Source organism: Anser brachyrhynchus, assembly GCF_964034855.1.
Source record: "Anser brachyrhynchus genome assembly, chromosome: 7".
Lineage (NCBI taxonomy): Eukaryota > Metazoa > Chordata > Aves > Anseriformes > Anatidae > Anser > Anser brachyrhynchus.
In genome coordinates, this window is record NC_137701.1 from 7,883,071 (window position 1) to 7,909,902 (window position 26,832).

The 26,832-nt window shown below is 40.1% G+C and overlaps 1 protein-coding gene across 8 annotated transcripts in view; it reads left to right on the forward strand.

The window, feature by feature from the left end:
* Positions 1-2,062: 2,062 nt before the first annotated feature.
* NCKAP1 (NCK associated protein 1) overlaps positions 2,063-26,832 on the forward strand; it is a 60,302-nt gene continuing 35,532 nt past the window's right edge. The window contains exons 1-7 of one of the 8 annotated variants that reach the window (XM_080599002.1): positions 2,107-2,359; positions 12,835-12,852; positions 13,964-14,074; positions 23,857-23,949; positions 24,138-24,194; positions 25,142-25,284; positions 25,371-25,461. In XM_080599002.1, coding sequence (XP_080455128.1) covers positions 2,252-2,359; positions 12,835-12,852; positions 13,964-14,074; positions 23,857-23,949; positions 24,138-24,194; positions 25,142-25,284; positions 25,371-25,461 — 621 coding nt within the window. In that variant the 5' untranslated portion in view covers positions 2,107-2,251. Of the gene's footprint in view, positions 2,360-3,481; positions 3,647-11,865; positions 11,935-12,834; positions 12,853-13,963; positions 14,075-23,856; positions 23,950-24,137; positions 24,195-25,141; positions 25,285-25,370; positions 25,462-26,832 lie in introns of those variants that run through there. The other 7 variants (XM_080599003.1, XM_080599006.1, XM_080599007.1 and 4 more) reach the window with 7 other exon arrangements.

The window sequence follows — 26,832 nt, forward strand, 5'->3', positions numbered from 1 at the left end:
TGACACCCAAAAACTCACAATGAACTGTCACGATGTTACTGTCATTCTACTTGCTAGGCTATATATAAATGACATATTCTGTGACTGTTATTTTTTGAAACTACCAGAAGACTGAATATGGCTCAGAAATAATTGAATACAGAATTAAAAATTGGCTGCTACTTGTTTTAGCTGTAGATGAGGAAAAAAAATGCACTCAGTGGTAGTATTTCTTACTTTGCAGTGCAACTACATGGGAAACATCTTTATTGTAACTAGAAATAGTAATATTTATTTTTAATGAATTCAGAATAGAAGGAACAATCCTGCAAAGGAAGGATTATTACTATAGACATTTCATTAAACACTTTGACATTACATAGCATTTTATGCTTTATTAATTTAAAGACTGATTTGAATGCTTCTGATGTTTTCAATAGGCTCCAGTACTGAAAGGTCAGGTCTAACCCAATTAATCAGTACAGCATTGTTGCTAGGTATTCCCAACTCTTGGACACAAAGCTGGGACAGAAAATTATCTGATAAAGGCCAAAAAATGAGTCAATAGCAGGCTTAAGATTGGAACTCTAAGTTCTTGCTTCCTGGTTTCATTCTGAATCATAAATTATCTTGTAACTGCTAAAAAGAAGGTCAGCAACAATTTAATTACATTTAGGCTTCTCACATTCATTTCTATGCTTTCTAAAATCTATTTGTTTAAAACTACTGAAAGACTGAGGTAATCTGATTCTGATTTATAATGTAAAAATACAAACTGAAAATTAAACGTAAGTATTAATATATATATATAAAGCACAGATGGTGGTGCAATTATTTTAAAAAATTAGATTAGAAGGTTAATTCTTAAGCTTCTCTCCCATAAACTAGGTTAGGGAGCCCTTCATGCCAGCTGGCTGTGCTGGCTGCTAAGCAGAGCACAGTCTCAGAGCCGGTAATCAGCAGGGCTGGCAGTGAGGGGCAGGTCCCATGGAGGCCTCTCGCTGACATTCACAGCATGGGAACCTCACTCGTACTTCAAATATATGCTTTTAATTCTCATGGCTTTGAGAGTAAAAATAGTCGGGATGTGACTCATCTAATTGGTGAAATGGCATCTCTCTGAATTTGCTGCGTGGCAATCTAGAGCCATGGCTCAGAGAAAGGGCCCAAGCCTCCTCCATTTCCGAGAGCCGCCAATGTGCGGGCTGGCTCGGTCTGGGGGTTGGCCATGCTGTGTTCAGTTTTGGGCCCCTCACTACAAGAAGGACATCGAGGCCCTGGAGCGTGTCCAGAACAGGGCTACAAAGCTGGTGAAGGGCCTGGAAGACAAGTCCTGTGATGAGCAGCTGAGGGAACTTGGGGAGAAGTCTGGAGAAGAGGAGGCTCAGGGGAGACCTTATTGATAAATTTCCTAAAGGAAGTTGCGGGGAGCTGGGGGTCGGCCTCTTCTCACAGATAACTTAGTGATAGGACTAGAGGGAGTGGCCTCAAGTTGTGCCTGGGGAGGTTCAGGTTGGAAATGAGGAGACATTTCTTCTCCTCATAGAAAGAGCAGTCAGGCATTGGGACGGGTTGCCCAGGGAGGTGGTGGAGTCACCGTCCCTGGGGGCGTTCAGGGAAAGGTTGGACGTGGTGCCTGGGGACATGGTCTAGTGGGTGACGTCGGTAGTAGAGTGAGGGTTGGACCAGATGACCTTGGAGGTCTTTTCCAACCTAAATGATGCTGTGATTCTATGCACTTTGTCCCTGCCTGCAGGTGTGTCACAGGTGCACTTGTGTGGTACCCCACAGAGCGTAGGTGTAATAGGGACAGCGCACGGCACACAACGCCCTCCTATGCCTCAGTTCTTGATTTCAGGTGGTTAAGGGAAAAGCACTTTTCATTATGAACTTTGAAGAACGTTCTGCATTGCCCTGAAGTGCGACTTGGAATTGTAACTCACGGCTCTGAAATCGAAAAGCGAGCTCAAGCGGGTGGAAGGGGTAGAAACGACCGCAGGTCGGTAGAGGCGAGCGGGCAGGGGGCGCCTCTCCCCGGGCCCTCTCAGCGCCTCCGCCGCCGGGCCGCAGGGGGCGGCCGAGAGCGGCACCGCGTGACGGAGGCCGGCGCCTCGCGGAGGCAGCGAGCGAGGCCGGCGGGGAGGAGGAGGAGGAGGAGGAGGAAGAGGAGGAGGAGGCGGCGGCGGCAGCAGCAGCAGCAGCGCCGGGCCGGCGGCCGCGCCACGGCGGGGCTGCGAGCGGTGTCGGCGTTGCGGGCGGGCAGCGCGGCAGGATGTCGCGCTCGGTGCTGCAGCCGAGCCAGCAGAAGCTGGCGGAGAAGCTCACCATCCTCAACGACCGGGGCGTCGGCATGCTCACCCGGCTCTACAACATCAAGAAGGTGCGGGGGGCCCCGCCGGGGCGGGGGAGGGGCGGGAGGAAGAAGACGGTGAAAAGGACGGACGAGGAGGAGGAAGGAGGAGGAGGAAGAGGAAGGAGGAGGAGGCAGCCCCGGGCGGTGGCGCGGCCTAGCCTCGGGCAGGGCAGGGCGGGGAGGCCCGGGCCCGGTGACCCGGCGTTGGGCAGACCCGGAGCGCAGGGCCCGGAGCTCCCCAGCCTCCGCCGCGGGGCCTAGGCCCGGCCCCGGGCCCCGTCGCGTCGGCTGCGGCGGGCAGGGGGCTGCGGGAGGGCTCCCGGGGCTCCCCGGGGACTCCCGGCTTCGGTGTCGGCCGGGGAGGCCGCGGGAGGGGGCTGGCCCCGCTGGGCCGCCGGCCCCAGCCCGGCCCGGCCTGCCCGCCTCGGTACCCCGGTGGCAGCGCCCCGTGTGAACGCCCGCGTTTGCGTAATGCGGCTCCTCCGGGGGATTTTCAGCCCTGGTTGTGCAGGCCGGCCCCGGACGCGGTGCTCGCTTCCGAGGCTGTTCATCCTGCGGCAAAGAAAACTTCAGCCGCTGCGGTCGAGCAAGGAGCGAGCCCTCGTAGGCTGAGCGAGTCAAAATGCCCGTGCCGTTAACGCTGCTGCAGGGTGAGGCGGGTGAAGAGGCCCCGAGCTGGGCACCATCAGCCGTCAGGGACAGCCCAGGGGGTTGCAGCTCCTGCTTACCCACTGAGAGCTCTGCACCCCGCTTCCCAGCGGGTTGGGGCTGAGGGCTGTGCTCTGCCAGGCTGCCCCACTCCCAGGGGAGACCTCTGCTCCAGGAGGGCCGCTTGGTTGTCCCAAGCACCGGGCTGATCTGACTCAAGCTGGTGTCTCCAGGAAAAAAAGAAGGGTTGTGGTATTCCAAAGTCAGTGCAAATCCAAAGCAATTCCTTTAGTTTGGGGCACTTAAGTGTTTATGCAGATCTTCACCGGTATAAATCAGCTATTCCGACTAAAATATTGCTATCTGGTATCTTCCAGAAATAGAAATGAGGTTCCTTTTAGCTTGCAGTTTTTCATGTTAGAAAACTGCAGCAACTCATTAATGGTAATGGTTCCCTATTTATGAGGAGAAACATCAAAACGTTGAAGTCACTTATGTGTGTATTTGTTGTGCTTCAAGAGAAATGTCAGCTGAAAAAAAGCCCAGCCCAGTGGAATTTTGCCTGAGCGAGGCCCTCGGCCGGCGTGGCCGTGCTTTATGGGAAGAAGGCAGGAAAAGAGGCAGGAGAAGCCAGACCTTGTGACATATAGCTGTGTTTTGAAAACTGTAAGTGTGGGCTCTGTTTGATTACTGGTTTGGGGGTGCTTACGGTGCGTGGTCCAGTGCCTACAGGCAGGTTTCCGCTGCCGTGTTTGGCTGACGGAGCCCTGCACAGGTTTGTCCATATGGAAGCTCTGCCGGTGTCGGTGAAGTGATGCGAGTGGATGGGCTCTCAGTGTGGGAGCGTCAGCAGTGGAGGTGACAGCAGTTTTTCCTGCAAATGCCATGAACCGAGTCCAAAACTGCTTAGGTCTTGAATACGCAGATGGGAGGCATGTCCAAGCAGCTCTGTTGCGGGACGTACAGCTGGGCAAATCTGGAGCTGCCCCATGTACAGCACTGCGTATTCAAATGGTGGTTTGAGATCCAAGTAGTTATTTTCTTGAGCTGCAGTAAACACTGCATGACAGTGGTGGCTGGCTGGCTCTAATGGCGAGACCTAGAAGTCTTGAGATTGGTAATTGTTTTATCTCTTGGGAGATCAGCTTCAGCATAGCTGGCTTCCTGCAACACTTTCTTTTTTTCCTCTTTTTTCCCCACTTTTACCCATTTTGAAAGCAGTTGATTTCAAAACTGCTGCTTAAGGTTTTCATAGCTTCCTCAACAGAAGACAATATCAAAACTCAAGTTAGTAGAGAACTACACAATATGTGGTATTGCGGTTAAAGGAAATGGTTAGGACTCTTTTTAGTAAGAGGAAGTGAGAGGTGAAGCCTTACAGATTGCTGTAGATGCTGTCTAGGGAGCAGAGATTTTAAAGGGTTGTGAATTTTCTTGACTGCTGGAAAATTTTTCTTCGTGGGGAATTACAGAAATTGTTAAAAGCAGTTAGAAACTTGATATTTATACTTCCTTTTCCTATAAAGAATTCAATTTTGATCTCGTTTTGCTTATAACTGTTGATTGCTCATCATTTCCTGTTTGCTGACCTCCTGTGCTGTTGTCTTCTGAAACAGTTTAGTTTGTTTTTAAGATAGAGTGTCTGAAGGCATGATTTTCTGCCTCTTTGAGAGTGGCATGGAAAATATGAGATGTAGAGTTACTGAAGTAATAGTGGATGATGAGACTAAATTCCTGTTTGATCTGTATGGAGGTGGATATTTTTTTATTTTTTTTTTAAAGGATAACACTTTGCCTGTTGCTTTCAGCTGTCTTTAGCTGTCTTTTGTACTGGGACTAGTATTGGTCCTGAATTTGAGAACGGTATTATTGCAGTTTCTCTCCTGTTTTTTTCCTTCTGCTTTTTAAGCATTTATCCTCATTTATACAGGCTAACAATTGTATTATCACTCTTGTTGTTGAGCATTCAACTAAATGTCTATAAATCACACGCAGTTGTTTTTTGTGCCATCCTGCTTTGGGTGAAACTTGAATTCTGTTGTTACCTGTCAGAGCAGACAGACCATGTTGGTATGCTTTGTGTAATGCTGCCAGTACTGTGAAGTGAGCATGTTGTTCAAGAGTGGTTGCAGAGAAATAATCTTATTTTCTATGAGTCAGGGTTTGCTTGTTTATAAACTATGTGGATAACAGAAAGTATTTGCAATAAGAGATTTCATGTTAAAACACCTGAACCATAGACTTAGATCAAATCAAGAGAGTATGATTTTGATGAATGTCAGAGCAGAATGTCACGCTACTCTGAACTGTTCAGGATAAAAGTTACGGTTTTTGAATTATTTACAGTATATGTTAATCAAAAATGATGAGCCTGTTACTTAGTGTTAATTGCTTTGCTAGCAGTGTTGTTCTGTTATTTATGATACAGGTTTTAACTTTTGTGCATTTTTTTTCTTAAAAAGTCATTAGTACAAGATTCACAACTCCTACGATCACATAGTATCTGAAAAATGAGACTCTACAACAGACTCTTAAATACAAACCGCAAAACCAAACCTAAATAACAGGTAAAGAAGAGAAAAATATTTGCAAGGGTTTTAATTGCCCTTATCTTTACCGTTCTAAACCAAAACTTAGTAGAAAAGCCTCTTAAGTGACGGGCAGAGCATGGAGAAATTTCCAGTCTGCAGAGCTCTTAAGTCCGGAAGGGTGTAGGACTGGATCACTTTTTTGACACAGGGCTCTATGCGGGAGTGCAGAGCTTCGAGCTGAGAGGAGAAGCTCACTGATAATCTTGTTCTGAACTGAAAGGTTGGTATTAGAAGGAACAGATTGTCTTCCAGGCTTCAGGAAGTGACTTAGGGTGGGGCAGTGTTCTTAGTGCGATAGATACTAGCGGTTCCTTAAAGGTTGAGATGGCAGTATATGTTGGTCCGTTTGCGTTTGTAATCGTAGAGGAATGGTCCTGCCCAGCTGATAATAGAGGAGAAAACCTCAAACATGATCAGTCCTGGTGAAGCAAAAAAGCTAATTGCTTTGGTCAGGAAGCAAAAACAAACTGGTGGTATCATGTCACATTTTTTTTCAGATCTAAAATTCAGTCTCTCCTATGAAGAACAGGCTGAACAGCCCCAGCTCTCTCAGCCTGAGAAGAGAAGGCTCCACGGAGACCTCATTGCAGCTTTTCAGTACTTAAGGGGGGTTATAAAGAAGATGGAGAACAACTTTTTGCTCGTTCAGATAATGACAGGACAAGGGGGAATGGTTTTAAAGTAAAAGAGGGGAGATTTAGATTAGAGGTTAGGAGAAAATTCTTCACTTGGAGCATGGTGAGACCCTGGCACAGGCCGCTCAGTGAAGCTGTGGATGCCCCATCCCTGGAGGTGTTGTTCAAGGCCAAGTTAGATGAGGCCCTGAGCAACCTGATCTAGTTAGTGGCATCCTGCCCATGCCAGGGAGTTGGAACCAGATGGGCTTTAAGGTCCCTTCCAACCTGAGCCATTCTAGGATTTTGTAAGGAAGCAATGATACTTCTTAATACAATTCAAAAATATCTTATTGAATCTTCTCAAATATACAGAAAGAAATCCAGATGGGCTTATCCTCTTGCATCACTTATAGATGCCCCAAATCACCTTGCATTCTTTCTTTGTTTAGGAATATGAACATTACCTGCCCACCCTCCCCCCCAGCTGCTGTTCATTTGCCCTACTGTGTGCTGACACAAAAGCAAATCCAGTTTTAGTTGCAGGAGATTTTTAAGATTGTCTGCAGAGGAGATGCAGCTGAAAGTTCGTAACAATTCCTGCTCTAGAGTCCAAATGGACTGGACGTGCCCATTGTCTTGTTTTTCTTTTTAGAGTCTTACTTGATAAATTACGTTTAAGGAAAGTTTTGTGGCAGTGAAACTCCTCTTCATTTTTTTGTTTGCATCTCACCTGCCATGTATTTGATTAATAGACCCAAGTGCTTATTTAAACAGGTGCTACAAACAGAAGAAGATATGAGTTTATCATGTACAGATAGTGCCAAACCAAGTGTATTTCTTTCATCGCTGAGGTGACAGGTTGCTCCAGTAAGGACAACTGGGTAGATATTTTACACATTGACCTTAGCAAGGCTGCTGACATTACCTCATCTGATTGTTCGTAAGAACAATCTGAGGAAATAGAGCCTGGGTGAAATCGTAATAATGAAAGCAGACGGACAACCATATTAGGGAGCGGTTATGGAGATCCTGTCATCAGACTGCAGTCCAACAGGTCTCACTGGGCTGTCCCCTAGCTCTGCTCCAGCCAGTCTCTGCGTTAACAACCTAGGTGATGAATCCGGCCTGCTTATTAACTTTGCAGGTAGGAAACTGGCAGGAGCTGCAGAAATAATGAAAAATGTAATTAGAATTCAGTTTGAGCCTACCAAATCATAGGTATGCTCTAACGAATTTTGGAGGCGGCTGAGCAAGTGTGAATCTAACTTATTTTGTGCTTACTGAAATGTAAAATGGAAGATGAAGAGTAATGAGGCAGTAAGCCTGCAGAAAGTGGTTGGGAGAAGGTAGGGTAAACTTCAGCCAAGTAGGCTGAATTGCAAAAAAATAAGGGGAGATTTCAGAAATGTATGAGTAGGTATGTGGCGTGCATGAAGACTCATCTGAAAAGTATGTGATTCAACATGCTCTAAAGTATGTGATTCAACATGCTCTTCAAGAGGGATGTGGACAAAATGCAGAAAGTGCAAAGAAGAAAAGTGAGGATGACCAGAGATGCAGACAATTTGATCCCTTTAAAAAAAAAAAAAAAAAAAAGCAGGGGATTTTTTTGAAAAGTAAATTATGATTAATGCAGGTTTTTAAGTACTTAACACTTCTGTAAGGAGAAGGGAAATAACTTGTCCAAGTCAGTATGGGCACAGAGAACGTGAAGTTCTCTGGATTAAATTGTAGCAAGAAAAGTGCAGGTTATATTTTAGAACTTCCTGATGATCAAGTTAGTTAAATAATGGAAAAGGCTGTCTGAGGACGTTTTTGAATATAGTCCATTGGAGACCTGTAAGTAAAGATGTGGCAGATATCTCCCAGGACCAACAGAGATATAGCTGATCCTGCTTTGGAACAGGAAAGTAGGGTAAGCAATTTTTTGGTGTCTGTCCTAGCCTTGTTTTTTCTGGCTTCACATGAGCTTACATTTAATGGGTTGGATCTCTGAGTACAGAGATACCGGGATTCAAAATGAAGTATATACTGTGGGGTGAAAGTGCAGTATCCTTCAAACTCAACCTTTGTGTGTGAAAATGAAATAGCCATTACATTTATAATAATTTTGAGCCATAGTTTGGATAAGTTCAAGGCCTATATATATGTCCTGAAATGAGGTAACTGGAGCCTTTCCCCTGTATTCCAGATCCTAGTTGGATCATGGGAACAACACATATGAAATGTACGGAATAGGTTCACATTTTGTACGAGCACCATTTATGTAATTGCAAATGCCAGTAAGTGAATTTACTTGGTACAAGATTACCCAAGTGATACTAGAGTAGGACAGTTAAATTTTAGCCATCAAAATATTGAACTATAATAATTTGTCTCTGTGTGACCAGTTAATTTTCGCATCTTCTTTCATAGCTGTTAAGAGGGACAAGGCTTCATTCACAAGGCTTATCTGGGGCAAGCCTGTGTATTATTAAATTCAGGCTTCCACAAAACCTAAAATACAACAAAGTGTCTGTGGTAGGATTCATGAGCAATGTTAAAGCAAACGTAGTGTGAACTGTTTCCTAATGTATTCAGCATTCAAAGCAGCTCTTCATCGATTATTCACCTCTCTGTGCTCAATAGTTTTGCTTTTTCAAAATTAGAGATTGTCGGGTGGTAATCTCATTTGTTTTAAACGCATGACGTAAGTGGAGAATAAATAATACCTGCTAGCTTGCAGAAACAAAGTTTTTGATGAACCTGTCTCTGAATACTTCTTTGCCATGTGTTAGTATAATTTTGTAGGATGCACGGCCACAAACCAGGCATTCAAGCTTACAGATAAACTTTAGGGTGAAGTCTTTAATGTCAGCAGCTAGTACAAGGGGAGAATGGTTTTACTGCACATGCCTTTCCTGTGTGTCAAGGGAATGTGCTGTAGTAAGCTGTAAATGGTTCACACAGGAGTTTTTCCTTTCTTAATGCTAGAAATCTTAGTGTATTTCTATTTTCTAATCAAAGTTACTAGCTCGGGGATGGAAGGTTGTTTTTTTTTTCTTGCTGTCACAGAAATTCCATCTATTTGCTGGTTAAGAAACACTGCAAATTTAATGCAGATTCACTCATAAATGAAAATTGAAGGTGGGGTGATTTGCTAACCAAGATTACTTTGGTGTCTGTTGCTACCAGTGGAAAGAACTGTGCTCAGGAGTATTTTACATCAAGTCCGCAGTTACAGTAAAATCTAGTTCTCTTAAAGTAATAAAACCATGTTCAACTGCTGCAAAATATGACTTGTTTTATGATTGTCTTCTGATGCTGACAGTTTGGAGGATGAAAAATAGGAAATACCAATTCAAATGATAACTCTCTGCTGGCCCCGTTTCTCTTTTTTTCGGGGGGGCAACAACCCTGCTGATTATTTGGAATAGATTGGCTTTAGCACTAAAAAGAAAGGTATAAAAGCGATTTCCATATGACAGGAGCTTAGGCTTTTTTATTCATGGTGTAACTCAGGTGTGTTTCCCTATGCTCTCATGTGAGCATGTCACAGGTCTATGCAAAAAAGGCAAGAACAAAGCTCATTTTTTTGCAATGCAGTTTTGCACCCGTACGCTGTGCCATGCCACTGGCTTTGGACGATTGCCTGAACGTAAACTTAATTTGCGTGATATCAGCTCGCTTTCTGTAGGAATTATGTTGCTGGATCTTTTATCATCGTTGTCCAACACCCGCTGTCCTCAACAAAGAAGTGAAATGTTAGGCTTTGATTTTTGCAGTGGTAACTCTAACTGTATCGGGGCAAAAGATCTCTTTGGTATGCCTCTTAAAGTAGGTATACTGTGGTCCCTGGGCAGCTGTACTAGATTCTGGGCCATTTTTTAGGGACTGCTTACCATAAATGTAGAACTTAAGCACATTTTTGTTGCTGGGTGCTTCATCGTAGGGTGCCTCTTAGAGAGTGCCACCTAGAAAGTGAAGCTTTGTAGTATTCTTCATTTTCAAAGTGACAATTGTATAGAAGAACTCTAATAGCCTCAAGTGAAGAATAACCTCAATTTTGTTTGATAATAATAATACCTTGTTCTCCTGAGAGAGGAAAATGTTGCTTTAGTTCATATGGCATGGCATAGTGGAACAGTTCTGAACGCTTGATGGAATTTGGTCCACCTTGTCTGGAATGATGACCTGTGCATATGATGGCAAAGAAGTAGTCTGGGTAATGAATCCCCTTTAGCCGTAGAAATCGTGTTGTTGTTAGTGTTGGATGCACCGAGTCGGATCAAGAAAAGATGCTTACTTGGTTCAGAGCTGGTCATAATAGGGTACCGTTCTGAAGTGCTGTGGAAAGAAATAATGCCTAATTTGATAGAAATCCAGTGTCTGAGTCCTTTTTTTAAAAAAATAATTATGTAGATCAGTCTTAATGGTAGCTTTGCGTCGTCTTTTTTATCATAACTGCTTGTCAGCTGTTGAATAATGTACAAAAGAATTTGGAGATGGCTGCGGGGAGATTCTGAGCGTGTAGTATTTCGGGCCTGAAGGGGCTGGAATCCCATAGCTTCTGAGAGCTGTATGCCATGAATGTTGCACCACCAAGACCATTTCAACTCCTGGATTTCTTTTTAATGCTCAAACATGTAGCCATTCTGTTGCTTTTAAAAAAGAAAAAAAAAAAAAAAAGGTTATTGCAGCCCACTTGGGGGAAGAAGTGATTTCTGAGGCTGAGAATGAACGTTGAGTGTCGGTGCAGTATTCCTGTTGAACTGCTGGAGATCTGTATGTGGCAAAGTGATTTTTGTATGTCATACCACAGCGTGCCTGCCTATTGCAATATTGACAAGGGATTTGTATTAATAAAAGCAAAACCCACCTTTCTTATCTGCATTCTACCCACGACCATTGCCCTCAATGTCTTTGTTCTTTCTACAGTGCAAAACTGTGGTTAGGTGCCTTACCACATTTCCACACTTGCGCAGAAAAGTACGTCCTCTAGGACGGGGGTTTGTCTTTTCATGCCTGTATGCTTTCTAGAGTGAAGTGTCCTGAGCATGAGCCTTGTAGGTCAGTATGCAGTTTAGGAAAGGTTTGGCTTATACAGACTTTACAAGCCATGTTGAATACAGGTAACAGCACGGATGGAAAATGTATGGATGAAAGAAAGCTGGTAATCAAATAAGTAAATAGAGTTGTTAGAAGTGGGCTGAGCTGCTGGAACAGTCCGCGTGGGTAGGCTCGCCCAGCTTCCTGCAGGTGCAGCTTGGGCGAACAATACTTCCAACCTCCCATCTTGCAGAAGTCTTCTTTCTACTCTGTGGATTAATCTTGTATAGTAGAGTACTGGAGGAAGAATTACGGTTGCTCTAAGTGCGGCGGCAGCAAACACACGATGGAAAGGAACAAAGCTGTCTCTCACATATTCATATGTATTTAGGGGTTTGCCACTTAGGCTGTGGATAATATTTGTCATTGCAAAGAACTGAGTTCCCGAAACCTTGTGAGGATGTTGGTGTTAGTATTTTCAGATATTTGTTTCCGTGTGAATAATCTGCATGCAAGGGCCTGGATAGAATGTCATTTCTAGAATAGTAAACCTTTGATTTATAGGAGGAAAGCACATCTGTTGCTAGGAAGAATTAAGAAATAGTGTATGTAGAAGTAATGTTGGAATTCAGACTGAAAAGTTTAGGAAGTCAGCGATGGCAAGATGAAGATTTTTCATCTCCTGTATGAGAGCAAGCACATTCAAATTGGAACACAGGTATATGTTGTCTGCTAAGCTGTTTTCTTAGTTTGTAATACTTCTTTTGGTAGAGAAAGTTACATAGTGTGTGGCAAAGCTGGTAAATTGCATTCATCTGACACAGCTTTTGAGAAATCCATGACATCTAATTAATTAAGACTTCATTGAAGAGCGAGTTGTTTAATTTTTCAAACCTATTTATAGTATAATCTTTACTTTAGAAATTGTGTCAAGACTTTAAAGTGTGTATAGAAAAGTCTCGTGGCACACATTGTTTGCTCTTGCAAGAACATGAGAGCAACTATTTCATATCTAGTCAATGATGTGAACATTGCTGAATTTGTTATAAATTCCTCTTGGAGTGTTATGGATGTAACTTTTAACAAAATTTAGTATTCGTTTTGGGAAAAAAACTAGCAAATGTAAGACTTTGGGTATTAGAGTAGTACATTAGCAAATATTTTAATGGTCATGTACTGCAGGCAGGAGTTTTAGAAACTTACAATAATGACTCTTTTTGTTTTGTTTTTTTTTCTTGGCTACCGTTTCTTTTTCAGGTATGTAAAACTTCACTGAGTTTCTCTCCTTTTTCCCCCTGTAGATGCATGTGATGTTTAACTCCTTTTTTCTCTCCCTACCTGAACTTAAGTTTGGAAGTACTATTAGCAGTTACATGTTTCAGCATATACTCAGAGCTTTGTACAATAGTAACTAAAAAGTACGTGTAAATGTGTTTGTAAGTACCAAAATAATCACTATCCAGTAGAACGTGTGCAGTCTATAGTAACAGACGGTCTTAATGTTCTCTCGGATGTAGGTAATAGTGTATTAGTTCACTTAACTGTAACATATTTTAGAATTTAAGAGTCATTTGTTTATATGTAATTTTTCTCTCTTTTTATTACAATGCTTTCCCAGCAAGGACAAGTTTGGAAGGTTTGCAAAGCTTTTCACCTTCCCTTTGCCCGCTTGCCCGCTTTCAGAATCGGTCTCATACTCCATGACTTCTGTCTCTACGGTCTGCAACTCAGCCATAGAAATCGATGTGGAAAGTTTAAATGAGCTGCCATTTGAGTTCACTATGTTGCGTAGAAACGCATAGCATGTAATTTAGTTTTGCATGAGACACTGAACTTCTTTGCAAATCCCTCTGAGGACTATAAAGCTGAACACATGTTTGAAAGAAAATACAATTTGAGCACCAATTTTGTTAGGTTAATAATGCTGCTTTTAAGTATGTTTCTCCCAACTAAAGCATATAGCATGGCTTGTTAGGGTAGTTGAGAATAAGTAGTGTGTCTGACAGCATGCACTGCAGCTGGCAAAAGTAGGTTCTTCATCAGTTGCTTGTTCACTGAACCTGTTCTTCTGATATGTCCGCGTAGGCTCTTTAAAAGACTTGACATTTAGTTGTGACTTCTGTTCAAATCGAAATTTAATGAAATTTCTTGAGTGCTGCTTTTAAAGCACAGCTTATGCTTCTGTAGGAATAAAGAGAATGAGCAAAACATTAGTTCCTAATTTAAAGAAATAGGGCATTTTAGGCAAGTACTGGTGGTTTTATTGTGGGATGGAAAGCTCTCTTGCAGTTAACAATTTAAAGAAATTAAACGCAGATTGGTGGTGGGGCTTTTTAGTTTTGTTTCACAAAGGATAGTCCTCCACAGATGATGAAATGATTGAATTTTCTAACAGTTTATTAACTCCAGATGAATGAATACAACACTACCTCAAACCAGGAATAGCAGTAAAAAGAAAACGTATTTTTCTTTCTTTTAGGATTGAGTTTTTTTCCCTCACTGCTGTTCTGCACTAACTGCTTTGATACTTCCATGCATCTTTTTCAGTAGAAGAGCATCTCTGTACTGTTTCCCATTGCATATTTCAGCTGTGACAGTCCCTGCACTTTGCCTCTCATTATCACCTGCTCACTTAAAGCAAAACAAAACAAAATCTTTCTAGTTTGTCTTCAGATTTGCAACTATCACTTTACTTTAGGTGGATGATTGTGGTTTTTTATTTCATTTTGTATTGTATTTTTTTATAGGCATGTGGTGACCCCAAAGCCAAACCATCCTATCTTATTGACAAAAACCTGGAATCTGCTGTCAAATTCATAGTCAGGAAGTTTCCAGCAGTAGAAACACGCAACAACAATGTAAGTAACTAAATGGCTATACAAATACTATTCTTTTTGGTACTGTTCAACATATGTTGCTTGGATCTTAGAGGTTTTGTGTGTTCTTAGAAAACATCTGACACTGACAGTCATACTTGGAATACAGTTGTTGATTCAAATGCCCAACAGTTGTTGATTTGGATGTCTGACAAGATACTATAGAATGAATTAACTGCAAAGTTAGATTATTATACTGTAATTCTGTCTTCTTTTTGATTAGGGTTTTCTTTTTACTTACTCTTTGTTCAATTTCAAAGAATTATCAATGGGAAATAATCCTACACAAAGATCTAAATTTATGTCCTGCCATACTTTGATACCAGAAATTGTTGGTGACATTTTGATCGTGGAAATTGGAAGCTGCATAACATTTTGTGATGAGACCTCACCAGCAGATCAGTAAAAACCAACTGACTGAAAAATGGGAAAATGTACCACACAGGTGTTCTTGCCTGTGGGGGCAGTCTCCATGGGAATAAAGAATGTGTTAGTATGTAGGAGAAACCTTGCAAAGTACAAAAACACGGATCCCGAGGAAATATAATTATTTCCTTTTCAGATGTGGTGAGTTCAGTTGCAATAGAAAATCATACTTCACCCTTCTGAGTGATCCAGTATTGCTGAATATGACTTTGTAGTCTTTGGGGGGTTAATAAGGTAATTAGATTACAGGTTTACAGGTGTCTTTTGGCAGGTGATGAACATTAGTTTCTCTGTTTCAATTTGAAAGTAAAGGGAAGGATTTTTTAACTGCTTATATTTCTTTCAAAAGGTGGAAAGTGGAGGTAGGTGATGGGGTTTGCATGTTCCCTGCATGCAGTTACTTGCATGTATGCTTGAGACGTTTAGGCTTGCTTTAAGCATTCTGGTTTCTGCAGAGTGGTAGTGGTAGTAGCAATGGGAATAATTAGTTTCTTTTATAATACCTTCTAGAACTCCCATGCAATGTCTCCAGTAATGCCAACACACAAAATCAGAAAAACTCTCCCTTATGGTGGAACTATTTCAGTGACAATGTGCTTTCTCATTTAGAACTTACTCATGTTTTGTACCATTTAATATTGCTTGTCTTTATATTGAATATGATTGTGTTGCTAACAAATGCAGGCAATTCTTTATCAAATTTATGTGAACAGTAAATACTTCAAACCATGTTCTGTAAGTGCTTCTGTGTTCTCTAAACTTCTGTGGCAGACTTGTTAAAAACAAAAGGTTATTATGTACATAAGAACTTGTTCAGTGCAATAATGTGTATGCTCTAAGAGTCCCCCAATTGTTGACTATGAATTTAGAGCTTAAATAATGATATTGAAGGATTTGTTACGGTGAAGTTTATGGAAGTTGATGAAAGCTAATTTGAGGTATTTTGACAATTCCATTTTTTAAAATAAGACACACTCATAATGTTTCCTTGTTGCCTTGCATTTATTTACCATGAGGCAGCCAGGCCTGTGTTTAACAAAAGCAATGTTATTAAGCAAAGTTATCAAAAGCCTGTACTGTATCTTTGAGCACAGTTTAAACCTTGGATTTTGTCTTGCAGCAATAGGCAACTGGGGGCTTTCCCTCCCTGTGGACTCAGCAGACAGCAGTTTGCTTTTCTTAAGTTATTTACGCATTTTTCTGTGGAGCATTGTATCTTCCAAAAGAAACCTTTACCCATAAGAGGTACCTACTGAGGCAAAAGCCATGTCATGTTGCAGGGAAGGTTCACAAGTTTGAAGTGAGATGAACTTTCGTTCATAAAGCTTAGGTTCAAAAAGGCGTAAGAATCTAGCTCCGAGTCAGGAAGAGGCTGAGCTTCCCTCCTTGCTCTTTGTCTCCTTTCTCCCACTGGCCAAAAACCAGCTTACTACAAATTAGAAAGGCAGACCAGTAAGTTCCTTCAGCAGGGAAACACGCTTAGGGATTGAAAAGGGCAAAAAGTTTATTGGCACAGGGAAACATCAGTTCATATTATTGAGGATAATTAGAGGGGAAATAGTTGAGAAATCACAAGCTGTGTCCTTGCGATGAAAACTCCAGGACAGCCTTTCAAGGATGATTTTTGGATTTTGTACATACAATTGCAGCAGTTGCTATTGCTCAGCATTGTGCATCTGCACAGTTTGTAATGCCTACTGATACATTAGTAGGTAATGTTGCCAAACAAACAAGCTTGCATTCAGATGGAGAATCATAAGTACTTGCTTTTTGGATTTTTTTTTAACCTATTCTTAGCTGTTAGATTGTTTTTTCTCACATTCCATCATGTATAGTACTGTGTGTGTCAGAGGTGAAGAACATGTTTTATTAAGGAGTATGAGCAGTCTGCACTGTAATTAAATGGATGCCTGATCTTCAAATGTGTGCATTTTATTCCTCTGTAACCAGTGGTTCTGTTACATTTACCATGGATAGCTTTTACATTTTTATTGGTAAAATCCATGGCTTCTGGTTGTGATCCACTTTCAGTGTTTGGCTTGCTGAGTCAGACTAGATTCATGCCTGACAATCGCTGCAGTAGCTTCAATATTGCAACAAGAGTGAGCGTTTGAGCAGTTAAAATAAAAATGAAGCATCCAGTGAATCCTTGCTGACCAGGCTGGAAAATTAAGTGGAGTAGTCTGTCTTCCAAAAGATTGATTATAGATAACTGTGGAGCTCATCAGTTCATAACTCTCTCTCTCTCCTTCTGTCAGAGGGCAGTCCCAGTGATCTTACACTTGGCCTTTAATCTCCAATCACTGTCTTGAGCCATATAACCTTGTAAACATGTAGGTTGAAGACTGAGCTCTTAAATTAACTGTTACGGCTGTTGGCCAGCAAGGCAGCATTGCTTTACAGAGTATGAAACATGCTATTGTGTAAATAGTGATCTGAAGGATTGACAAAGAGAAGCTGGAGCACTTCAGAGTGGTATTTGAAAAGGAAACTATATAACAAAAAATACCTGCTTTCTGTCTTTGGGAAATCCTGGTATTGATACTTACTTTAAATTGACTTAATGTTTGTTTCAGAGAAGTCTTCTAGACTGGAGAAGCCCTCCCAAAGCTTTGCAGCTCCACCATTCTGGGTCAGATCAGTGAGCTGGTTGTGTTACAACTGGCACAGGGGAGTTTATTTGTACTGAATTTCTTTGATTGGCTTCAGAAGAGAAGTTCCTCAGTAAGGGACATGGAAGCGGTCTGATTTTTCTGAAGTGTTTTAGGGATGTATCCTCTTACAAGGTGTATGGGCTAAGTGCTCACTGTAGACAAATCCGAGGAGAACATCCCGGTCTTCCCAAAAGTGTAGGAGGACGTAAAAATGACTCTCTTCTTAGCCAGTGCTAACATTTAATTACATTGCAAAGCAGGAATAAAGCACTTCACAATCAGGTAGTGGAGGTGGAGGGAGAAAAGACATAGATTTTCTGTAGATTGTGGGTAGGAAGTGAAAATCTACTGTCTGCATAGGTAAAGCTCTGTTTTATGTAATAAAGCTAGCCTCCTTTTGCTTTCCAAAACAGCACATATGGGAAGTAGTGAGGATTTCTGCATTTTTTCCCGAACATATGTTGTTCTACTCACATTGCTCCTGAGCAGTTTTCCTGTAGAAAACCTTCCTATATTTTGAAATGTCTTCTGGTGATGTTGAGCCTTAGTCATTGCTTAACAGCCAGCAGAGCAGCGAGACTTTCCTCCCAAGGAGTGCTTAATGGGGGGGAATGTCCATGTTTTGCAGCTCCTGTTAATCTAGATTTGCTAGTAGCTACATTCCCAGTACTGTGCTTATCTCTTCAGATGGGTTTTGTGCTGACTGCCCACTCAAATTCTTGAGATAGGGGAATACCTCCCAGCTGACCAATCCAACTGTATCTGCTGCTTTGTGCCAGTGGGGACTGGAAATAAGATCAGATGAGAACACAGTGCAAGTGGTGAGCCCGCTTCTGGCCTGCGTGGGTTAGGGTCTGTCTACGTGAATTAGTTCACTCTGATTTTTATTTATTGTCCCTTGGTGTTTTGGCTTCTTCCTTTTAGATCCCAACAGGTATGCCTGGGCTGCTGGCTGTCCCTTTCCCACTTTCACTTTGGAGTGACCTGGTTGCACAGCAAGTTGGTTGCACAGCCTGTGGGAGAGGTGCTGCAGGCACAGGGTGGCTGGCCCTCCTTGGCTGAAGCTTACTAGATGACATTAATGCATGCCTTTATTAAATGTTTTCTTGTATAATTGTTTAAATATGGGCTTTATAATCAACCTTGATATTAATTTGTGGTAGGTTCTTCCAATATTTTTTCCTTTTCAAAACACAATACAAATAAAAAACATTTTTTTAACTTTGATTTTAAAATTACTTCTTTCAGGCCCTGCGAGTACAGTGCCAATAAGCAGGTGTTGGTTGGTTGCTTGTTTTTAATGAAGATCTTAGTATTGTCATTTGCACAGTGCTAATGAAGATAATCCTGGAGTAGTTTTTCATCCAAGGGAATTTCTAGGTCTTAGCTTTGCTGCCTCATGTATTAGTAATACTTCTTCATGAAAAACTAATCACTTACTTTCCAGGAAATGGTAAGGTATTAACACCTACTGCAGCTGTTTTTTTAAAAGTCAGGCAACTTAAATCCCCCTAGTCAGTAAACTCAAGACTAAATCTGTTTCTCCAGCTTTCTGAAGTGCTGGATTTCTTGCCTGGGAGACTTAATTTTTTTTTTAAAAAAACCTTATTGTCTAAGCAATAAAAAAACAAGTCCCTGTATGCCACCACAAAGTTACCTGGCTTCCTGGCCAGGAAGACGGAAACCCTTTCTGGGTAAGAGGATGCTGTGCTCTCCTTGCATGGCTGCTTGTTCAGCTCCTGTGCTGCTTGAGGAGCCTGCAGCGCTGGAGGCACCACAATGAGATGGGCTTCCCTGAGCTCCCCAGCGCAGTCATTTAGCTTACAGGAGATGCCCTGTGTGAGTAAAGTAATCCGAGTAACAACTGCTTTCTCTTCAGCTTTGCACTAGCCATAGTGTTTTCTACTGGTGGTTGTGATGATACTATTTCAGAAGAAACCGTATACTCTCTGCAACAATTAACATTTTATCTATGTATTTCCTAAGAATCATTCAAATATGAATTTCTCTGCTAATGCCTTACTCTGATACACTCCTGCCTTCTGTTTGTAGTCTTCTATGCAGTACTATGTCTGATGTCTTCAATTCTCACATGACTTCACAAGTTAAAGTGGCTTAGGCTTTAACATAATCGGAAAATACTAGGTACTAATTTTCAAACTAAGTCTTTTGAAAGTGAACATTTTGATTATTTTTCATTAGCAATCCCAACAAGTAACGTGAAATGTTAACTTCTATTTATGACAGTTCTCTTTGGTGAACATTTTAAAGTAATTTATTTTTCGTGAAAACTGTAAGCCCTCTTAGCACTGATGTTTGTTCATGGTTTAACCCTTGATTGTGCATGAATTTGAGATGGAGCAGCGTCCAAACACAATTTCATTTTATCACTATTTGTAATAAATCATTGGATTATGCTGCTGTAAGTGAAATCAGTCCTTATGAGTCACTTGCCAAGGTAAGCCGAACTTGTAATGTGGCTCTTGTTGCTTAACAGCATATGCAGTACTTGCAAAAGAACAAATGTGTGTAACACTTAAACTGTTTGCTTCATCCATTCACATCAAAATCTTATTTTGATTTGATGATTGAGAACTTAACAGCTTGGCCATTAAAAAGAAAGCAACAAAAAAAGGCACCACAAACTCATTAGTACCTAAACACTGTATTAGTTATTCAGTGTTACTGAAATGGCATTTCAAAATTAGTTATCATGCATTTTGAGTGAAGAGTTCCTTCATGATTTTATGCTATAAATATAAGTATGCAAGTAGCTAGACTTCTGTCCCAAACATTTATCTGTACAACATCATGGCAGAGCACTTTATTCCACAGACAGTTGCCACAGTGACATCAAGACCTGCGACCATGCTTTGGGTGATACAGTAATACATATTGAGCTTACTGTAGGAATTAATGCAGGAATTAATGTAAAATTGAGGGAATGGGGAAACTGTCCCTTAAGATTGACTGGTTGGTTGGTTTCTGAAGAGGAGCCTCACTGCCCCCAAGGTACATTGACTGTCATTATTGATAAGGTGGTCAACCTAGGGACAGTAACAGTTGTGGAGGGTCATGGGTGGTTATTTCCTTTCCAGAAGAGCTGCTTTAGTGCTAGAAGCATGAGAACAAACAAAAAGTAGATCATATGGTACAAATGCATTAGTTAGTAAACATGTTAAATATTCTGTTACATCTTTTTTATCTGCAGTCTGCCACTTTAGAGCCTGCTTTTAAATGGAGATCATAAAATCAAGGACACGTCCATCATTCTACAGTTATTTTACATAATTTAAAACTTTTTCTTCATTTAGTTAGATCCTTCTTTCTCTTCATCGTTCTGCTATGGCTTTTGTCGATGCAGAGTTTTGTTCCAAGGAATTGAATCTTTGAAGTCTTGAGTCTAAAACCCTACACATGGCAGGCATATTGAATAAAATAAATGACAGCAAGAATACTGGCAGACATTTCTTTCCCTGTATCCCACAAATTTTAACAGTCAGAATTTGTAATAGTGCTTTTTGGGACATACATGTCAGCTGGGAAGATGAAGGTGGTGGTGTGTTCTCTGAGGGGATTGTAGTATCTGTGGTGTTAGTTTATAGAAAACAAATAGTGTTTAATGCAGGAAAAATGTCAATGATGTAAGAAGCAGAAAATTTCCTTCCCTACTATCTACTCCTGGATCATGGAATAAGACATTTGTTCACATGCTGCTGTTACCAGTCAAATAAATATGATAAAATAGTTACAGAAGGACAGTTATTCTGTTTTTCCACACACAGCTCTCTGAACAACCTTTCCAGTTGTCTTATATTTTTCCTGTGTATTCATATTAAATTTGTATTTATTGATGTCATTAATATGCCAACATCTGTGTTGTTACTATTGTCTCTGAGCATTCATACAAGCTTTAAGTGATGTTGCAATTCCTGATTTGTTTATTGCTTCTTTAAATATACTTTCTCTGTGAACACAATCAATTACATAAAGACTTAGGGGGGTTAATATGAAGAAGGAAAAACACAAGACAACTTGGTAAAGGTCAGTTCCTCTCCTGCAGATAACGTGCTTCACAAACTGTCAGCTTCAGTCTCTGGTATTCAAAATTCCAATTTCTAAATAATATTCCAATATGACTGGAGAGGTGGTATTTTGTCAGCAGAAATGATTTCATATAAATGGTTTCAAATTTTTTCTGATCCTGCTCTAGTTCTAAAATTTCTACAGCTTTTCATATGTCTTAAATCTAACCTTCTTCAAGAAAACATTGTTATCCTTTTGGGTAGGTTTTGTACTTCCAGTTCTGTAAGAATAAGTAAAACTCTTACATCTGACCAATCACCAAATCATTTATCTATAGTTAAAACAATCTTGTGGTGATAGTAATGTTTTAGGAGTTACTTCTTCAGCTTATCCTATTTTAAAATGTTTGCTGAATATTGCAATCAAAAGCGTTTGCTGATAAATGAGAATTAAAGCTGAGGAAAACAGCCTTAAACCAAACACATAACCATATAGCACCCGATGCATCTAAACAGCTGTTAGAGAATGGGTAATGGAAAGTTTTGTTGCAGTGGGTGTGGAAAGAGCTACACCCGCATTCCTGAGCGATAAAAATGCAAATAGGCATCCAAGACACTACATGCTGTAAACTACTTTTAAATCTCACTGTTGGGTCTGTGTTGTATGAGTTGCACTTTTTGCACCATCCTTACCTAACAGATTGCAGTTGACATATTATTTTATTTGGATTTTTATACTGCAAAGAAAAACTTGCTCCTACCTTCTTAAGCCTCAAAGCTCAAAGAACAATGAGCTTCACTCTGTAAGGATGCCGTAGTTTTCTTTAAATATTTTTGAGAAGATAACTAGGAAGGTAACTAGTTAACAGCACACAGCAGCAATGCCTTAATTTGTGGGGGAGTGTAATTAATACCTCCCGATATACTTTTATTTAATGAACAACTTCAGATAATTTCTGAAAATAACTTACTGCTCTTGCAAGCACGGTTTCCAGCACCGCCTCCTGTAGTGCCATAACTCCCCGCTCCGGGCAGTGCAGCCTCAAAGCAGTCTTGTCCTAACCACACTGTGTAGGTGCCCTATACAGCACCCTACTGCCGTGATGGTCTCATCTTAGCATTGCCCCCTTCCTTTGGCTGAGTTAGGATTGCTCTAGGAAAAAAGTGTTAAGCCACATGTGCACTTGCAATGCCACTTTTTTTCCCTCTCTGCACTCAAGTACACTTATTTCTGAACAGTATCCTGTAGTCTGGTACTGAAAATTCATGAAATGATTCCTCAGATTCATGCAGTTCACACTTGTGTTAGTTACACAGAAATAAACCCTATTTTTCTTAGTATTTTAAATGCAGTTTATTTGCAATAAATTTTTTAAGCATGTTGGGTTAGGCTGAAGACTAAACCCAAACATTTTAGGCAATTCACTTGGGTCGTGTAATGACTGTGGACTAATGAAGCAGCCCTGAAAGTACAACGTTCTCTTTCCTCTACGTACAATGATTATGGATGCTTCATTTTCTGAGCACAAGACAGCTAAAGTGTAAAGTTGGTAGCAAATTCATACCAAGTGTCAAAGTAGAGCTCAAAGGACTGTTTGAAAACAGATCTTGTATCGCTGCCGTTTGAATGGCAATAACCTATTTCCTAGTAGATGTGAGTATCAGGAGAAGTCACAAAAGGAATGCATTTCATTTTATTCAATCTTGAAAACAGAACAATTTTATTTTTTTTAAATAATTGTTTGCTCTTGCTCAGAATACAACCCTGTTTAATTTGACCAGTCTTTAATTTAAAATGTTACAGATACTTAGGGCAATTTTTTGTATTAAGTGTTATAAGATTGCTTTTATTCACTTCAATTCACATATCAAGAGAGTAATTAGTAACTGGATTGTAATCATTTAAGTGAGCAGTCTGGCTGCAAGAAAATTATGAAAAAAAAAAGGAAATTCAATGAGATTTCTTCGTCAGATTTAAAATAATAATAATCTATGTGGACTATTTTGCGCCTTTGTATTCACATTTGCCTCTTCCATTTTATCCACCAGTGTCTAATGCTAGTGTTTTGCTTCTTTTTTGTTTCTTTATTTTGTTGCTTTTGTTTGATTGTATTATTGTGTTATATGGAACTGGTCAAAGAACCGTTACTGTATTTTATGTTTGTATCTACATTTTATTTTGCATGCTTAACGTGGCTTTGCCTGGATATTCTTTTTGGTAAGTTCAGACTTTAAAAGCATAATGTTTTTCTGTAGTAAAATTTGTAACCTGCCACCTTTTTTCCCACCTCAAGTAACGTCATTATTTTTTTATCATACTGATTTGTGCTCACGTACCGTTCTGCTTTTGCTAATTTTACACACGATAACACTGTTTTCCTAACTGTCCATTTTCGTCTCTAGTTGAGCTAAACAATATTACTTTGGTACTAATGTGTACTAATTTGATTTTTATCTGCAGAGTATAGTCAGCAGCTATTAAATGATTCGTTTTGAGAAGTTTGTGTGCATTTAAGAGACACACAGAACCTCAGGCTTAGAAAACTATGTTAAGATTTATTTATATGTCCTGGTGGTTAATCTGCATCTCTCAGGTATTATTTTTCAGCTGTCTTCTCAAGATCTCAGAACTGTAAACATGTTTCTGTTTCTCTTCTAGCAACAGCTTGCTCAGCTACAGAAAGAAAAATCAGAGATTTTGAAGAACCTGGCATTATACTACTTCACGTTTGTTGATGTAATGGAATTTAAGGTAAGGTACAGCACGTATGTCACATCAGGCTTCTGGTTTTTATTTGTTAATGAATACTTCATAGTGAAACATTTGAACTCGTAGTTATGTTTTGTTTTTTTTTTTTTAAATCAACATAGTCTTGGTCACTAAGCATAGCAAAGTGATTTACTTAAATCTCTTTAAAATGATCCCTTTTGTTTTCCAAGGACCATGTTTGTGAGCTGCTGAACACTATTGATGCTTGCCAAGTCTTCTTTGATATTGTAAGTTTCTGGGTTTAAATTTTCAAAAGCCACTTAAAAATGTTTCTGATCCAAGTTCTGCATGGACAGTTAAAAAAGACGTTTATTTTAGCTCAAGAAACATGACATCTCCAGTTATAAACACAAGAGAAATACAAGTATCATAATGTTCACATCTCTAACTTTCATAAATATTGTAAAATCTCCTGAGTACTTTTAAACAGGCTAATTATGGACAGTAGTAACAGCAGAATACAGACTGTATTTTTTGCACTGTTGCTTCTGCTAGTTAATTCTTAGAGATTTACCGCAATCTGTATGCTTAAGTCATGTGAGGCTCAAAAACAAGAATATTAACGGTTTCCCCCTAGCATATGTGGGATGTTTGTGGGCATCGCTTCTGTTGGCTAAAGCAAGAATAAACACCTGAGTGTTATGTTTAAAATAAAATAACTCAAACACCTTTTCCTTTTGGTTTCAGCTTTCTTTCCTATTGTTCATAATGCCACCTTGTTAGTTTTAGTTATTCTTAATTTTGGCTGACTTAGTTTCATAATGCAAAAGAGGAGCAGGCATGTATCCTACTGAATGATTGTCGCAGGTCAGTGCCTGTGTGCTGGTTTTTTACACTGGAGTCTTAATACAGGACAGTTCAGACAGTCTTATTAAAATACAGTTCAACACTTGTTGAGTGCTTAGTAACACCCAAGAAAAGCTTTTCTGTCTGTCGGCTGTGATGTCTGGGCCTGAAAAGATTTATTTGCATGCTTGCTTTCACAAATACAAGCAGTTCTGGGGATTTGGATGAATAAATTAAGATCATACAAAGTCTATGTGCAAACAGAACAAAAGTACTGGTCAAGACAGTCCATTGTATTTTTAAAAGGCTGAAAATGGGTGGAGAGATGAGGAAAGTTTTATGCTTATTTCTAAGAGTTTCAAAATGATATTTTTTTTTAAATCTTTAGACTGTAAACTTTGATTTAACGAAGAACTACCTAGATTTGATTATAACCTACACGACTCTAATGATACTGCTGTCTCGAATTGAAGAAAGGAAGGCTATCATTGGATTGTATAACTATGCTCATGAAATGACACATGGAGCAAGGTAAAAATCTGCTGTGTAGGAAACGTATTTAAAAAAACACGTAATAAATAACTACACCTGCGTGAATTATTTGTTGTTGCTTTTAGCGACAGAGAATATCCACGCCTTGGCCAGATGATTGTGGACTATGAAAATCCTTTAAAGAAAATGATGGAGGAATTTGTACCTCACAGTAAAGTATGTAACCACTTTTCACAGGAACGCGGTAACCTTAATTGAGAGAAGCAGAGATTAAAATAAATAAATAAATACGCAGGAGTTTTTGTCCAATACTATTAGGTATAAATTTTACAGGGGATCTTAATTATAATGGATGGTGCTGAGGATTCATACCCTATTAAATGAAAACTATAGAAATACAGGAATGCTAGGACCCATTGGTAAGGTTCCAGTTTATTCAGTAAGGAGTAAAAATTGCTTAAAAATCAGTTGTGGTTCATCTGCTATGGCTGATTCTGTGTTTTGGTTTGCTTTGTAGCTTGAAATGAAGGAAATTTGTAACGTTTCTACGAAACTATTCTTTTCTGGCTTACTATCCTAGTTGAGTTTCTCTTTCTGTTTTGTAACCTGAGGGTTTTTTCTTTGGAATACCCTTAAATTGGGCATCGTGGAGAATGGTTGATCACCACTACCTCTTTAATAATATCTCCTGTATGCAAAAGCTGGCATTGTGTATCCTGCTCAGTTGACCCTGCCAAGTTAAATGAGCCTTTAGCCTCTTTTGTACAAATGTTTTTAAACCAGTATTCTTACACAACTGGTTGTGTACCAGTTCTCTGGTGATTTATCTAAACTGTGTTTTCATATGAGAATACCTTTGGAAAAGTGATGGAAGCCTTGCCAAAGTCAATGTATATCTTGTTTATCACTTCCCACATGTTGACTAGGCGTGCTGCCCTGTCAAAGGAAACTAGATTTGTTTGATGTGATCAGTACTGACCAACCTGTAATGGCAGGTGTTGTTCTCTAGGTGCTTGCAGATGGTTTGCCTAACACCTTATTTTGGAATTTTTGGCAGGAGTTTAAGTTAAATCCTAAGTAACTGCCTAAAGTCTTAAAGTTGTTTTGTCTTCATGTTTTGAAATCTGGGTACTGGTTGTAGTCCTCTTGAGATTTAATGCATTTCCTTAAACTTTTGAAGATAGTAGAAGTTCAGAGAATTTTTCAGCTGCTTCTCTAAGTGCTGTGAACTGGTTTTAAATACTTTTGTCTAAATAATCAGTAATCTTACTTTTTTTTTTACACTTTCCTGTGCATGATTCCTGTCTTGTTAAGACTTAAGTTGCTAAAGATCTGATTTCCAGGTAATCTTTTCTCGTGTGCATTGTAGCAAAGATGCTCCACTTTTTGGTATCATCTTTGTTTATGCATTTGCCTTTCATAATGGACCAATCCTTTACCTTGAAATGTTTTGTGAAGCCATTTTCCAGGCCAATTTCTGCTCTTCTGCTGATTCTCTGCTAGAGGTATAAATTGGGGTCAGGGATCCCTTCAGGCAGCATGCTGCAGAAGTACATACTTAGTTAGGTTGTCACAGAAGAGTGCACA